Raw genomic sequence first — 14,236 nt, forward strand, 5'->3', positions numbered from 1 at the left:
GGATGCAGAAAAGGCCGAGCAAGGTCAGGTGGCCTTTGCAGAGGGGAGCTAGGGACACCAGCCAGTCACTGCAGACGAGCCACTTGCACCTGCAGGCCTAAGGGCCGGGCTTGCTTGCATCCCTCCCCTGGGAAGCCAGGTGTGAGGTCGCCACGCAGGAGCAGAGTGAAGTCAAATTTGTGTTTCTTGTGTTTCATGTAAGGCTTAGAGAAACAAGCCAACACGCGGCGGGGGGAGCCGGGGATGAGTTGTTTCTGTTTTTCCCAAGGCCCTGGGTTCTCTCTGCCCCTTTGGAAGCCCTTCCTTCTTGCTGTCATCTCGGCTGGACCCCGGGGCGGCACGGGGGGGAGCATTCAGACACCAGAGCATCGACACTAACCTGAGAAGTAGCCGCAGGTGAGCTAGTTTCCTTACCACTCACTGCTGCCCTCTCACTGGCTGCGGCTTCTGCCCCTTCTGCCTTCCGCACATTCGGATCCTCAGAACCTGAAGGCCCTACGTGCCCCAGACCTTCGCTCCCTGGGGTGGAAGGTGGGTTTGTGGTGGTTTTCCGCGTTTGGCCTTTATACCAACTAGGGTAAAACAAGGGATCCGCAGTGTCCGTTGCTGCAGGGACTGGAGTTTCAGACTCTGTGGTCTGCTGAGAGCCAGTGGGTACAACCTCCCCCTTCATAGGACAGATACATTCAAAAGTAAAAAAAAAAAGAAGAAGAAGAAAAAGGCAGTTGATTTTAGTTCCCTTGCGGTTTGAAAACTCATAGGTCTCTGCGCAGTGCCCGATCTAGTGCAGGTTTCAGCTCACCCCACCCTCCGCAAGCACTAAAGGCAAGAATGCAGCTAGCGGCCCTCTGTCTCGGCATCTGCACGTGCCCCCTCTTCTTTTCTGGGCTTGTCTTTCAATATAGATGGTGGCCTGGGCAGGCAGAGAGCAGAAGCCTAAAACAAAGGTTGCTGATAGAATATCAGATATGGGAGAAAGGGCCAATTATTGACAGGCATTCATTTATTTTTATGTTATATGTGGGCCCCCAAAACCTCTTTTCTAAAACCCAAAATTGATCAAACCCAACTCTCATTTAGTTACCATACCACTTTCGATTTCAGTGCAATTGGTATACCCAGAATTTCAAGATTCTAGGAACTATAAATAGTATTTTAGCCCAGTTTCCTATGGAGACAGAGAGCACAGGATATAATTCCATCTCTGAGTTCCCTCTCTGAGGTTTTATTGCTATAGATAATTCCGATCCACTTTGAAACCAGGACTTGTTTTTCTTTTTAATGCATCTTCATTGTCTACAAACTCAACAGGTTGGGATCTGTCTGCTAAAGGTGTCATGCAGTCAGTACAGAGGCTTGAACACCAAACAGTGACATCTTAGAATCATAACGTCAGTCAATCAAGTACAGTATCTGGGATGAGCTAATTTCCTAAGAAATTTTTAAAAACAATTCTGTCAACACATAATCTCATCAAATGACAAATACACAGAAAACTAAGCTTCATCTATTTGCTCATGGAACAAAAGCTATAGTTCTGTTTCAGGGTAAGCAACAGGGACATACACTAGCACGGGTTCTCTGTTTAGTTCCTTTATTACCTACAGAAAATTCAAAGTTCCGAAAGTATAACCATTTTTATTTCTCAACCTATATCCTACATCTGTACTCAATCCTCATGATATCAGCTCTCTGTGAACTACCATGTTACACACACACACACAAGTTCCAAAGAGTGCCTCAGCTTTGAGGGTGTCATTGGTGAGAAAATCATGTGAAACTAAGTCTTGCCAACCAGTTATAACCACAGAGAACCTGCTGAATCACCTAGAGGACTTTCTCCCTGACACTGCCACTGCCCTGAAATCTTTTGTCTTCCACATACTAGTGTCTGGCATAGAGTTTCCTTTCCTTGAGGTAGAATAAATTGTTCAGGCTGTTCAGCAAGGAAGCACGCATGCGTGGCCTGTAGGAAGGCGCTCAGGAACGGTTACCTGTGTCACCGGGGCATCCGCAGCGGGTGGCAGGGCTGGGGGAGGCTCTGGGGCAGCCTGGAGCTCTGAGGTGGGCGGACGGGACTCCAGACCTTTCTCTGGGGTTTCATCTCCTCCTGATGACTCTGTTCGAACATTTTCCGCCTCTTCCACTTCTACTACCTCTTCTCCCTCTCCCTCCCCTTCTTCTCCTCCTTCTTCATCTTCATCTTCTGGTAAGGCAATGCATTTTCATATCGTTATGATTACCACTGCGGCCACGAAAAACACTACTGACCACTATTTATAGCTCAGATTAAGGTCAGGGCTGGGGAAATCCTGTCCATCAGACACTTAACTGTAGCCCGAGTACGCCACGGGCGGGGGCGGGGGCGGGGGCTCGCGCTTCTAATTAAATGTGGACAAATGTGAGAAAGGTTCCAGTCATCACCATCCTCCTTGTTCCCCTCGCCAGTACAGAGCCCTGTCCTCACCACCGTGCACCATCCACCTGACCCCCGGAGGCTGTCCCCATTTTTATCATGCTCTGTCACATTCGCAAACTCCCGGAGGGCTGGGACCGTCACTTATTTACCTCTGTCAAATTAAATGGAAACACAACTCTCTTCCCTGTGTCAGAAAACACCGGCCCTGTTTAATTTATCACATTCTTTGTTCAGTGAATGCTGACTTTTGCCACAGTTAACGCCACGACTCTTTTCTTAACCAACTGATCTTAGTATTTCCTCGGGCGATATTAATGAGAGACGATATTAAGGATTTTTCTAAAAAGATTCATCCTGAAGATTTGCTTCTAAAGTTCTATCTGTGGGCACTGATACAAGTTTGTGGCATTATAGTGGTCGAGCCAAGGAATCTCATCATCTAAATGGGCTCCTCTTTTCAACTCTTTCATCAGGATCAATTTCCAAGCGTGGCATTTCTAGGCCAAATGATAGGGATGTGTTTAAAACTCATTGAGTGCATCTGATCACATAGCCTCAGTTTTACTTCCAGGTGTGACTTACTCTATGACCCATTGCTTTCCTTGCCCTCTAGAGTTTAACTGAAAGTGCTACAATGTCTAATCCAAGTGTCTACTATGTTTTATTTATATCTCATCCTTAACCTTGCACCTGATGACACTTCACATTATTATCATTATGGCTCGCACCTTGTGTAGGGTTGAAGTTGAGATATTACCATCACCATCGATTATTAAATATTTGACAACCCAGAGTTAAATACCTAATGCCAGAATTATAATAAGCACTGTGATATGCAAAGCTAAATAAACACCATCAACAAACTATATGATTCTGTCATGAAATCGAGCTTCACGCTGGATTATGATCCTTGTAAAGTTGTCGACGTCCATTGAGGAGATGATCCTGAATCCCCCTTTCCTCCCACTGAACCCATGTGACGCTTTCACACACCTGCAATTTTGGCCAAATGGTCACAAGAATAACAAACCTCTGTAAAAATCAATTTCGCGTATTACTTTTTCTTCTCTACTGAGGTTGACTGCAAAGTGGTTCATGTTCTCATAACCATGTTCTATTTTCTCCATCTGAAATGCCTTCGATGCTTCAGAAATTCTGCAACAAAGACAAGTTGCCACTTTCTGTCACTGTGTAAAGTTTGATAGCCTTGGGTAAAAATGAAAAGTATACTTTTTTTCATGAAATGAAAACTACTTACTTTTGTAACAGGGTTTTGGCATTCTGTGGAAGCAAACGAAAGACAAGCCTACTTAAATTCATTTCATCAAAGACGGTGTTGAGATTTAATTCTTTCCTTTGCTGACTCTGAACATCTCATAGCTTAGTTTCTAAGTGCTGTAAAGAACTGCTGTTTTATACCAGAACCCTTTCATATTTAAGCAATGCCATGGTCCCTTAAATATATGCTTATGAAATAGTTTAAACAGATGGAGATATAAGTACATATATTTTGGTTGAGAAGATAGATCAAAATGAGATGTACAGAAAATAGCGAAAATGTGATGACAGCTTTTCAGGATCATCTCCCCACCGTCTTGGTTTGTTTCCTCAGGGGCCAAAGGGGTACTTACCTGCAGAAACACTGCCATTTCCGGCTCGTCCATGAACTGTATTCCTGACTCAACCAACTTTGACACGTTCTCCAAATGGTCAGAGTACTTTCTGATGAGAGCACGGACATGTTCCAGCTTCTCCTCTTGGGTTCGGGTGATGACTTGGGTCATTTCGTTCTTCCTCTCCTCCAAGATGCCATACAGGTAATCAAACTTCTCACAAAGTTCCTGTTTCTGTTTTCTGCAGCATTCCTGTTAGTTGGGTTAGCTAATGTTAGAAAGTGTTCAAAAGAGTGTCTATCTGGAGAAATCACCTGGACATTTCGGGAGAAAAGAAAATTTACTTGCGTAGGATATTGTTTTCTTTTCCCTTAGCCTGTCCCTTAGGTATACATACCCACTGTGTTGATGTGTTGAAAATCCCACTTTTATCATATTTGATACTTAGACCATCCCAAATCAATCAAATTGGCTAAATAGATGGATGATTTTTTGTTTTTTGGGCCGCATCACATGGTTTGTGGGATCTTAGTTCCCCGACCAGGGATTGAACCTGGGCCACGGCAGTGAAAGCGCCGCATCCTAACCACTGAACCACCGGGGAATTCCCTGGATGATTTTTCAGTCTTCTGTTCTTTACAAGTGGAGAATTTCACAGAAATTAGGACAGATTTGGTTTTAAGTTATATATTTTCTTTGGAATGAGTATATGTGTGTATTTGGAAAAAACCGTGGTACTTCCTGATTAGTACCCTTCAGACTCTCTCTGCTCCATCTACATTGCTATTGTCCTAGTTTCAGTCCTGGAGCTGAAGGATGTAGATTCTGGAGCTCCCCAATGGCCTCTGTATCTGGGGTTCCCTCCTTCAAGTCAGCTCACACACTGTAGCCAAATTCGTTTTCCTGGCGTACAGTGCTTCTTCTTTACTATGACTCCCCACTGCTCAAAGAATAACATTTAACTTCATAACTAGCTTTCAAGCCTGTCCATGACCTGTTTCCACCTTTCCTTCATAATATTCTACTATCCTCCATCACATATCCTGTGTCCAGCAAAAAATGAACCACTCGCTTTCTTTGCTCGTGCTCTCCCCTCTGTTTAGAATGTTTTTCCCCAATTCACAGTTGCAAACTCTAAGCAATCTTAAAAGACACTGTTGACATACTGCTTCTTCCATAAAGAATCTCGATGACTGAATGTCATCTTTTAATCCTCTGAAATCCTATAATGGTTACTATGTATGGCATATATCTGTGGCCACCAGGTCCTCTATGTATCCAGTACTGTCCAAGAGAGGGAAATACTGGATCTAGTCTTTGATTCCTGGAGAGAAGGTTTGCATGTGAGGTCAGGCTTCTGCACTTGCATTGTGTGGCTGAAGCATCTCCCATTCCATCCAGCTCCCTTTACTCTGAATCCATGTTTAAGCCCTAATTAACTTTCCAGTTGGCCTTGTCATTGGCCTTTTGGTTTTCCAAGTTCCAGTAAGCTTGGTGTGTGTGTGTGTAGGCCAATTTCCTTGGACCCGACCATCTCTGGGTCCAAGACCTTTACAACTTAGAGGAGGTTTTGAGCCATAATGATCCAACCTAGGTGTCCTGCCTGGTAGGGCCTTCTTGTGAATCCAGCCATTTATCTCTGACATCTCCGACCTTTTTGTTTGTTTGTTTGTTTGTTTGTTTTTTGTGGTACGCGGGCCTCTCACTGCTGTGGCCTCTACCGTTGCGGAGCACAGGCTCCGGACGCGCAGGCTCAGCGGCCATGGCTCACGGGCCCAGCCGCTCCACGGCATGTGGGATCTTCCCAGACCGGGGCACGAACCCGTGTCCCCTGCATCGGCAGGCGGACTCTCAACCACTGCGCCACCAGGGAAGCCCTGACATCTCTGACCTTTGTATGACCCTTATTACATGTTTTTTCATTTTAGTAAACATTGGTGTCTGACGTCATGTGTCACTTTCTTCCTTTCTTAAATATCTAAACTATGGTCTCCTTGAGGATAGAATCTGGGTCTGCCTAGGACACATACCACTTTGGATAGTAGATGCTCAGTAAATCTCCATTGAATAGATTTTTTTTAATGATGTCTTATCTTCCCGCAATTTATCTACTATTCTCAGAGTAAGCAGGGGAGGATGACCCAAACCAAATTGTTGATTATGAAGATACTCCTCAAATGTGCAAGAAATACATCCCTCACCCTATTGCCTCCTTTGGACGCAGTCAATTCTCATCACAGTTTCCAACCAATTATAATTATAATGCACAAAGGAGAGCCAGTGGTTCAAATTATTTTATTAGTGAATAATAGCTATTGCTGTCATCCACCCATCCGTTCATTCATTTAACAAACAGTTCTTAAGTGGGACATTTGTGTCAACCACTATCCAGGACTCTGGTGATCCAACAATGAACTAAACATAGTTCTTGTTCTCAAGGAGCTCACAGTTTACTTAATGGGAAAGACTATGGGCCAGTAGTAATAGTAATACGACCTAGTAGCCTGAAAAATCAAACTATGTTAGAGATTCATACCAGGTTTTATAGAAGCATAGAGGTGGGGCCTTAATCAACCCTCTGTGTGGGCGGGGACCATTTGAGGGGAGCAGGGAGGGGTTGCCTCAGAAAACACTTCTTAGAGGAAGTGGTGCCCGAGTTTGGCCATAAAGGATGAGTAAGAGCAGAGGAAGTACAGGGAGGTGATGAAAATGCTTGTGGTCTCGGCAGTTGTCAAAGTAATAAGACAAGGGCCCACGCAGCATGTCCAGACATGGACATTGCTGGACTTGCCAAATTTCCATCCATTTTTTAGCCATTTAGCTTGAGATTTGGACCATTATGAGGCCTAGGAACTGTAGCCTCTTAGTATCTTCCCAATCAAAATTTCTTCCATTGTAGTACTTACTGTTCTAAGCTTACAGGCAACCATGTGCCCACTGCATTTCTCAAATATGCCTTTGATGTCCAGAAGCTCTGCTGTTTTCTGTGATCATACATTGGTTTCTAGCTTATTTTTCTAAAACAAATTGTGCACTTGAAACATTTATAATGAATACTATATTAAGATGTATTATTGGTAGAATATCTTTGTTTCATAAAAGTTTTCTTCTATATGATTTAATATGTGTGACCATTCAAGCCTATGAAAGCCAATGATTTGCAGTGAGAGCGATGTGAAGTCAAGTGTCACAGCTAGTGTATTCTCTTAAGTCAAATAAAAATTAGATCACTTATTTCAGCCATCTAAAATTTACTCAGTGGTTTAAACAGGAAAACTACTTTATTCTTATATTATTTTGAATTCCAAGTATTATTTTATTTCTACTCTGCTTTTTTAATGATTTGTACTATATTGAAGTTTTATAAAATTACTGTCCTTTTAATAGCAACTGTCATTTGCTTATACTTTACAGTGTAGGAAATACTACCCCATGCGTAGTATATGCTTAATTATTATTACATGACTACATAGTGTGTAAAGCACTTATAATATTACCTGGCACACAGTAGGCACTATGTCAGTGTTTGTTAAATTTAGATTCAATTTTCCTTAATTTGAGCCATTCAACTGTAGAATTTTCAAGCTGCACAGACTACCAGAAGTAACTGCTCCAAACTAACCATTTCACCTGTGTGGAGACTGAAACGCGGCAGCGTTAAGTCACTTTCTCAAGCCATTTACCGTTGGTGCCTGGTATAGAGCCAAGGTCTCTGAACTCCTGGGTCGTTGCCACTCCCACCACACAGTTGTGATATACTCTAAAGTAACTTGGAAAAAAAAATGTGTGACCTGCTTATGTACTGAATATATACCTTTTAGCAAATCTACCGTGCTGAAAGTAGGCTTTTAAAGGCAAGACTCCTCACATTGTTTCAGAAATATATTCATTATAATTCTTTCAACAAAGTTCACTAAGTGCTTACTGTGTATCAGGCATTATAAGATCTCAGAGCTGGCCATACTTTCCCAGTGTTCAGGGGGATGGTAGAAAAATGATCGTATTTTCTAATTTCTAACAGAAAAAAACACTTCTGTTTTTTCTCTTGCTGAACTTGCCTTTAATATAATTCTATGCAAAATATGGAAGAGTTGGACAACTCTGTTTCTAAAAGAGGAAAAATGCATGCTCCTTTTCTGGAATTATGAAATGGGTACTTTGGTACTTTCAAACTTTTAGAAATTCACTTAAGATGTTCAGGTTAACCTAATGTCAGATTAGAATGAAAAAATAGAAATACTCCATAAAATTGAAATTCTTCTATTTTTCACGCATACTCTTTGAGGTAGAAGCAATACACAAGATACTAACATGGTCACCCTTCAATCTTTCTAGGCTAGGAGACCTTCAGAATTGCGGTGAAAGTCAGTGAATTTCAAACAGCTCAGTTTATCAGCTTGTCCTCTGAGGTAATTAGGGAACAGGTGTATATGCTATAAGAAAAAAACAAAAACAAAAAAACACACTCTCAGAGGCCAACTTGCTACTGACAGTGACTGATTACTCTGATATCAGTACCTACTGTGCCTTTGTAAGTGTGGACCTGAAATGCTTTTAACAGAGTCTTTCTAGCAACATAAAAATGGAATGGAAAAAACGTGGACCTCTGCATCATCAAAACCTCTTCAGAGAGTACACTTTAAAGGATGATTGTTGCCTGCAAAAGCATGATAGCAACCATGTTTATCTCTTCTGCACAAAAACTTCCTCACCTCAAAGATTTCTCCTTGCTTTTATCATACCTTTCATTTATTTGAGTAAAAAGGCATGTATCTTTAAGCCCAGTTCCAGGCTGTGTACCTCCCCCCATTTCTCTGTATACTAATTGAATCAACATCTATACATTCTGAACTTTCAAGTTTATTTTTTCAAATATTGTCCATTTTATTCCTTTTGATGCCTGTAGTTCCTATGTCCCCTCTATGTGGGGTGTGGTGTTGGATGTGTGTGTGTGTGTATGCGCACACGTGTTTCTGCATGAGTGTGTTTAGCAATTGAAGTAACTTCCATCATAAATGCAGTGGTGTTGGCCTCCAAGTATACTGTGATGCAGAGCCTCTGACTGCAACATGACCTTCCTCCTGGGGCTGCCAAGACAGTTATGTTTATATTTATTTATGTAGAAGAACAAATTAAACTTGCCTGTAATACTTTAATGGAAATAAAACCCATCCCATCTCTAGGGAGAACCCAGTATGGAGGCAATATACCAAAAAGGGGTGATTTTATAAAAGGAAGACTAGTTTGCCCACATTGAAATGGTAAAATGATGACAGGTAGAATATTTGTTTCTAACCTATGCCATAATATCTGGATGAAAAGAAAAACATTGAGTAGACATTTGGTTGTTTCCTTAGAAGTGAGTAGATAACCTTCAATATTTACCTTAGAAACATTGTTTAGATGTTGCCTTTATAGAAATGTTAAAATTGACAGATTCTAATTTTTAGCCATCCTTATATTTTAGTGGCAATAAGAAAAAATAAGATACATGACTGCAAAGAGAAGTTTTCATGGGAAAAAATCAGCAATAGATGATCATATACTAAAGAGTAGATAGCCTGCCAAGCAAAGCACCGTTATGAGGTTTTATCATTAGATTTTCAGTGGTTCACCCTCTCCCCAGGCACTTATTACTCTTTGAAAACAATCTTGTTATTTGTTTGCCTTATTGTCTAATTCCTCTACTGGAATAAAACCTTCTTAAGGGAAGGAACATTTTCTGTTTATCTCAGCTTTATCTATTTCCCAGCATTACATGTGCAGAATATGGCATATTCTGCATATATGTTTGAACGATTGGATGAATGAATGATATATGAATTGTATTTAGGAATAGTCAGCCCTCACTCACAAGTTCCTACTTTGTTCTGTTCCCAAGACATAGGTATTTAAGTGGATACTCCAAACCTCTTCTTCTTTCAACACTCAAAAGAAAACAGCAAAAAATAGCTAGGCAACTTCAGGGAAGACATTTAACTCAGGACAGTTTTTTTTTTAATGTGTACAAGAAGGGATGGGGTTGGATGATTGCTAAGGTCCCTTCCCACTCTACAGTTTCAAGGCTCTACAACTTCAGGTAAATGTGGAGTTATTTGGAGCCTTTAGACTATAAAGTGCCTCTTTGTATATGTAAAATGCCTTTTTCCACTCATGGCGAGTTTCAGAGTGGTCATCACAGCACTGAGATGTGAATTACACATCCTAGCCCAGCAATGTCAGTCCCAGGTTTGGAATGTGCCAAGGCCACCACAGGAAACCTAAGACAATTGTGGCCACTGCTCTTACCATGTAAGGAGCATAGCTCTGTGACCAAAATAGAGCTGAAGATAAGCTCTGAGTCCCATCACTTGTCAGTGAGCAACTGTGGCTTTACTCGGCCCATTCATATCTACACCACATTCCTCAACTTTTGAGACACCCTTGTTCAAAACAGCAGCTCTGGGTCTGGAAGGGCCCACTCAGCTTCATTTGACATATGGTACTTCAAAATTCCCTTCACTAAACCAAACAGGGTTTCCTTCCCTTTCCCCTCAACACCCCTCTCCCCCCCCCCAAAATCAGACAGTAGATTAATAATATTAAAGAAAGAACTATATTAAGGTAGGAAGATTCTCCTGAGGAATTCAAGTCCAACCCTTCATTGGTAAAGCCCAATTCCAATCACGAGCACATGACAGAAGCCCCATGAGCGCAGACTAGGGTGAGAACCCAGGTCTCTGACAGGCTGCCCTAGAAAAGGGGCAGACAAATTAGAAAAATATCATCCCTCAAGGCACACAGACTGGAGTTCAGCCCCTCCCCCATCCACTCAGTGTCTCTGTGCAGGGCTTAGTGGAAGAACTCTATTCAATGGCCATGGGTCTCAGGACTCCCAAACTTTTGCTCTTTTCCACCAAGTTGCATTACCACCCACTTCGTGTTAGAAGAATAACTGTTATAACTTATGGCATTTCAATTCTTATTCCTGGGTTTCTTGGTATTAGGGGTTCTCTGGACTAGTCCAGATCATTTAGAATATCCTTGAGAAATCCTCTGAAGGCTGAGGGTCAGGTGAGCCTTCGCTGACTTGAGCCCCATGGTGCAGCGAAAGCATAAGACCAGACCAAGGCAAGCTGAGCAGCTGTTTCATTCACTCCCGTCTGCTGTTGGATAATCAGCATGTTTCCTGGAAGGGGCTCAGCCTCCCTTTGTTGCCAGTATCTCGAGTTATCACAAAGCCTCAAAGAACAGAGCTAATATCTGCTTCCATTCATTTTCGATCTTTCCCACTGCAGGGAGTTGCTTCACCCTGCCATCATAATTGACCAAGACCTTGAGGTCTTATTCCGACACCATTTAAAAGATGCTCCAGATGCTCCAGTGGTTCAAACAATTATTAGCATCATTAGATTAAGTGTACTCTTTCCAAGCTGAGAGTGACAGCAACACAAGGTGACACTTACGGAGCCCCCAGCATGTGCCTCTTAGTCATCACCGCAGCACTGTGAAGGTTTATTAACCCCCCTGTACCACTGAGGGAGCTGAGGGACGGGGAGAGGAAGTAACTTGACCAAGGTCATATCATTAAGTGGCAGAGCCGAAATTCAAACTCTGAAATCTGTTCTTTAAGCATATGTCATAATTCTGGCATGCTTTATAGGATGATTCTTACTCTAGTCATACTTCATATTTGTAACTGCATGGACAATGTCTCAAAGCTGTTTGGTTAAAATCATTGATTTGGAAATATAATGGATTTGTTGTCATTGCAAAATCATTGGAGGGTTTTATTAAAGGTGCCGTTTTTCAGATACTGGAAATGCTCAAGATCAAATAGTTATGATTCAGCTTCAGCTGTTTCCCCTAGACGGACATCCACGCAGAACAACATTATTTCTAGGCCGATCTGCCTCGGGACAGCTAGTGTGAGTAGCCTTCTCTCTTGGGTTTCCAGTGACCTAGGATAAGCGCCATTTGGAAAGACTACAAGAGGGAGGTTACGTTTTCTAGGGATGAGGAATGAAAGTCAAGCACGTTTTTCTGGAAGCAGAGAGCTCCCGAGGCAGTGCAATTCTCCACCCCCGACCAGCAGTCCCCCTACTCTGTCCCAACGCATCCCAGAACAGCTCCAGGCCTGGAGAGGCAAGTGTAGCTTTAGATCTTGCTGGGCTCGTCTAGAACAGCCCAGAAGGCCCTCCAACAACCTGCAATCACAAGCTCTGAGAACGTTTCAGGCTGAGCTACCTCGGTCAGGAGGGCTAAGAAGACTGCAGGTTCCTCCATCCCCCATCGGCCCACAGCAAAGAGGGAATGCCACTCCTCCCCAGCTCAGTTCAAATTCCCTTTTGTGACTGCGGTCTGTCTCAAAGCCACTCTCATCATCAATGCAAACTCACATCAACTGCACACATTGTGTTTAAAGGATCACAAGGAGTCCCCAGCGTGACTTATCCTAAGCTCAGCAGCTCTCCAGGGCTGATCCTGGGCCGGCTGCCTGCCCAGGCCAGCCCTGCAAGACATTACATGATTAGGGACAAAATTAGACATTTGCAAGGGCAGGTGTCAGGGCCCCGAGTGGGAGGCCATGTAATTAGGGAAGGATAGTGCCCACCCCAGGGGCTGCTCCATTTCCTGTCCCTATGGAGCTCTTCACCAATCAGAAAAGAGAATTCTTCAGAAACAGCTCCCCACCCCCTGGCTGGGAGCCGCCGATGGCTTCTCGGAAAATGTTTCCAGGCAGGTGATGAGCAGAGCCACAAAGGGAAACAACCACCCCAGGCAGGACAGGAGACACAGGAGCTCTGTGACCCTGACCCCTGGTACAGAGTTCACCTGCTTGGCAAGGTAGACCCCAGTGTGCTTCACTGCCCTGCCCTGGTGCTTGGCCTGCTGATAGGACCCTGGCTCTGCGGGAGGCCCCATAGCGATTCCAGGTGCACGATGGGGCCATTTATAGCTGTGTCTCTGTCCTCAGGGCCTCTTCAAATGGAGGGTGTTTGCATCAAGTAGGAATCATAAAATCAGAGACCTCTGGGGGGCTCTGAGCCAATCCCTATGTTTCCAGGTGAGCCACTTAAACTGACCTGAAAGAACTGTGCTTATCTGAGCCCTATTCATTCATGTATCCTTTCTTTTATTGGTTATTTTAAAAATCTCAGGCTTCCTTTAGAAAAATGTGAAATACAGGCATATATAAGGAAGGCCCTGAAAATCACCTGTCATCCCACTATTCCCTGCTCTTACACTTTTGGTTTCTGGCATGTTTTCCCCCTATGAATACAGACATTCTGTCCTGTTTATATACCACGTCTCCATCTTATTTCCTTAAGTTAAAATCCCAGGGGTGAATGAAATGCGTAAAGGGGATGGACTCCTCCTGACAATTTGCTGACTCATCTTGAAGCCTCCTGGGGGAAAATTACACAGCTTCCTCTGGGGAACTGTGAAAATACTGGTAAAAGTGTGTACATTGGACCAATGTTTTTATCAGTAACAATAGGGGTTGTAATCCTGACCTTCACTCTCAGGAAGTTCTTTCTGATATCTACAGTTAATCCCTTCTGCGGGCTTAACTTCAAACCTGTTCCTTCTTGTCTTGTTCTCAATGAAAGAACAAACAGCTGCTTCCCACTGTGCCCCTGACAGGCCTCCAGGAAGAAAACCTGTTGTCAAGTCTCTCCTCGCCCTCTGTGTCCTCCGGTGCTGCCTAAACGGAGCAGAGCCCTTTGCATTTGCTCAAGGCCCAGCGTGCCGCACAGGACTTTTGTCGTTTGTGTTCTCCAGCCTCAACGTCCCCGACAGAAAGCCTGTCCCCTGACAGAGGACTCTGATGAAGGTGCGAGCAGAGACCAGCATAGAGATGACCTCACTTGTCCACAAGGAACACATTCCTATTTATACACTCGAGACTCAGTGTGGTGCCACACTGAGTGCTGATTCATGGCCTAATGATTAAGTTGTAGTTGGCCTTTACTGTGAATACGTAAAAAGAAAAAAAGTTTATATTGTCCATTTCAGAATCTCTTTGATCTCTTCAAGAGAAAACTGTCCTTCTATAAATGGATTCCAGATCCAGCATGAATCTTTTCAGGAATGTGAGTATGGGGAAGAGAGGAGACTGACTTTAATGATGTGTGAATCTAAAATGAGATGATTTTGGCCAACATCTTGAAGTCATCATCTAGGAACTGGCCTTTGGCTTTTGATAGAATTTGCCTTTCAA

At 43.2% G+C, this 14,236-nt stretch overlaps 1 protein-coding gene and 1 long non-coding RNA gene across 4 annotated transcripts in view; one reads left to right on the forward strand and one right to left on the reverse strand.

The window, feature by feature from the left end:
• The window catches only part of LOC307175881, a 107,221-nt gene extending 103,054 nt beyond the window's left edge, over nt 1-4,167 (forward strand). The window contains exon 3 of the long non-coding RNA XR_013824520.1: nt 4,032-4,167. This is a non-coding gene — a long non-coding RNA (uncharacterized lncRNA). The remainder of the gene's footprint in view (nt 1-4,031) is intronic.
• The window catches only part of TRIM55 (tripartite motif containing 55), a gene marked incomplete at its 3' end in the record, with an annotated part of 42,377 nt that overhangs the window by 16,304 nt on the left and 11,837 nt on the right, over nt 1-14,236 (reverse strand). The window contains exons 5-9 of one of the 3 annotated variants that reach the window (XM_079901547.1): nt 4,051-4,284; nt 3,678-3,700; nt 3,450-3,574; nt 1,995-2,206; nt 380-667 (exon numbers count right to left, since the gene is read on the reverse strand). The exons of 1 other annotated variant lie outside the window; for it this stretch is intronic. In XM_079901547.1, the coding sequence (XP_079757673.1) occupies nt 380-667; nt 1,995-2,206; nt 3,450-3,574; nt 3,678-3,700; nt 4,051-4,284 (882 nt within the window). The remainder of the gene's footprint in view (nt 1-379; nt 668-1,994; nt 2,207-3,449; nt 3,575-3,677; nt 3,701-4,050; nt 4,285-14,236) is intronic. One more of the 3 variants, XM_079901548.1, reaches the window with a different exon arrangement.

The sequence above is a fragment of the Stenella coeruleoalba genome (genome assembly GCF_951394435.1).
Source record: "Stenella coeruleoalba genome assembly, chromosome: 17".
Taxonomy (NCBI): domain Eukaryota; kingdom Metazoa; phylum Chordata; class Mammalia; order Artiodactyla; family Delphinidae; genus Stenella; species Stenella coeruleoalba.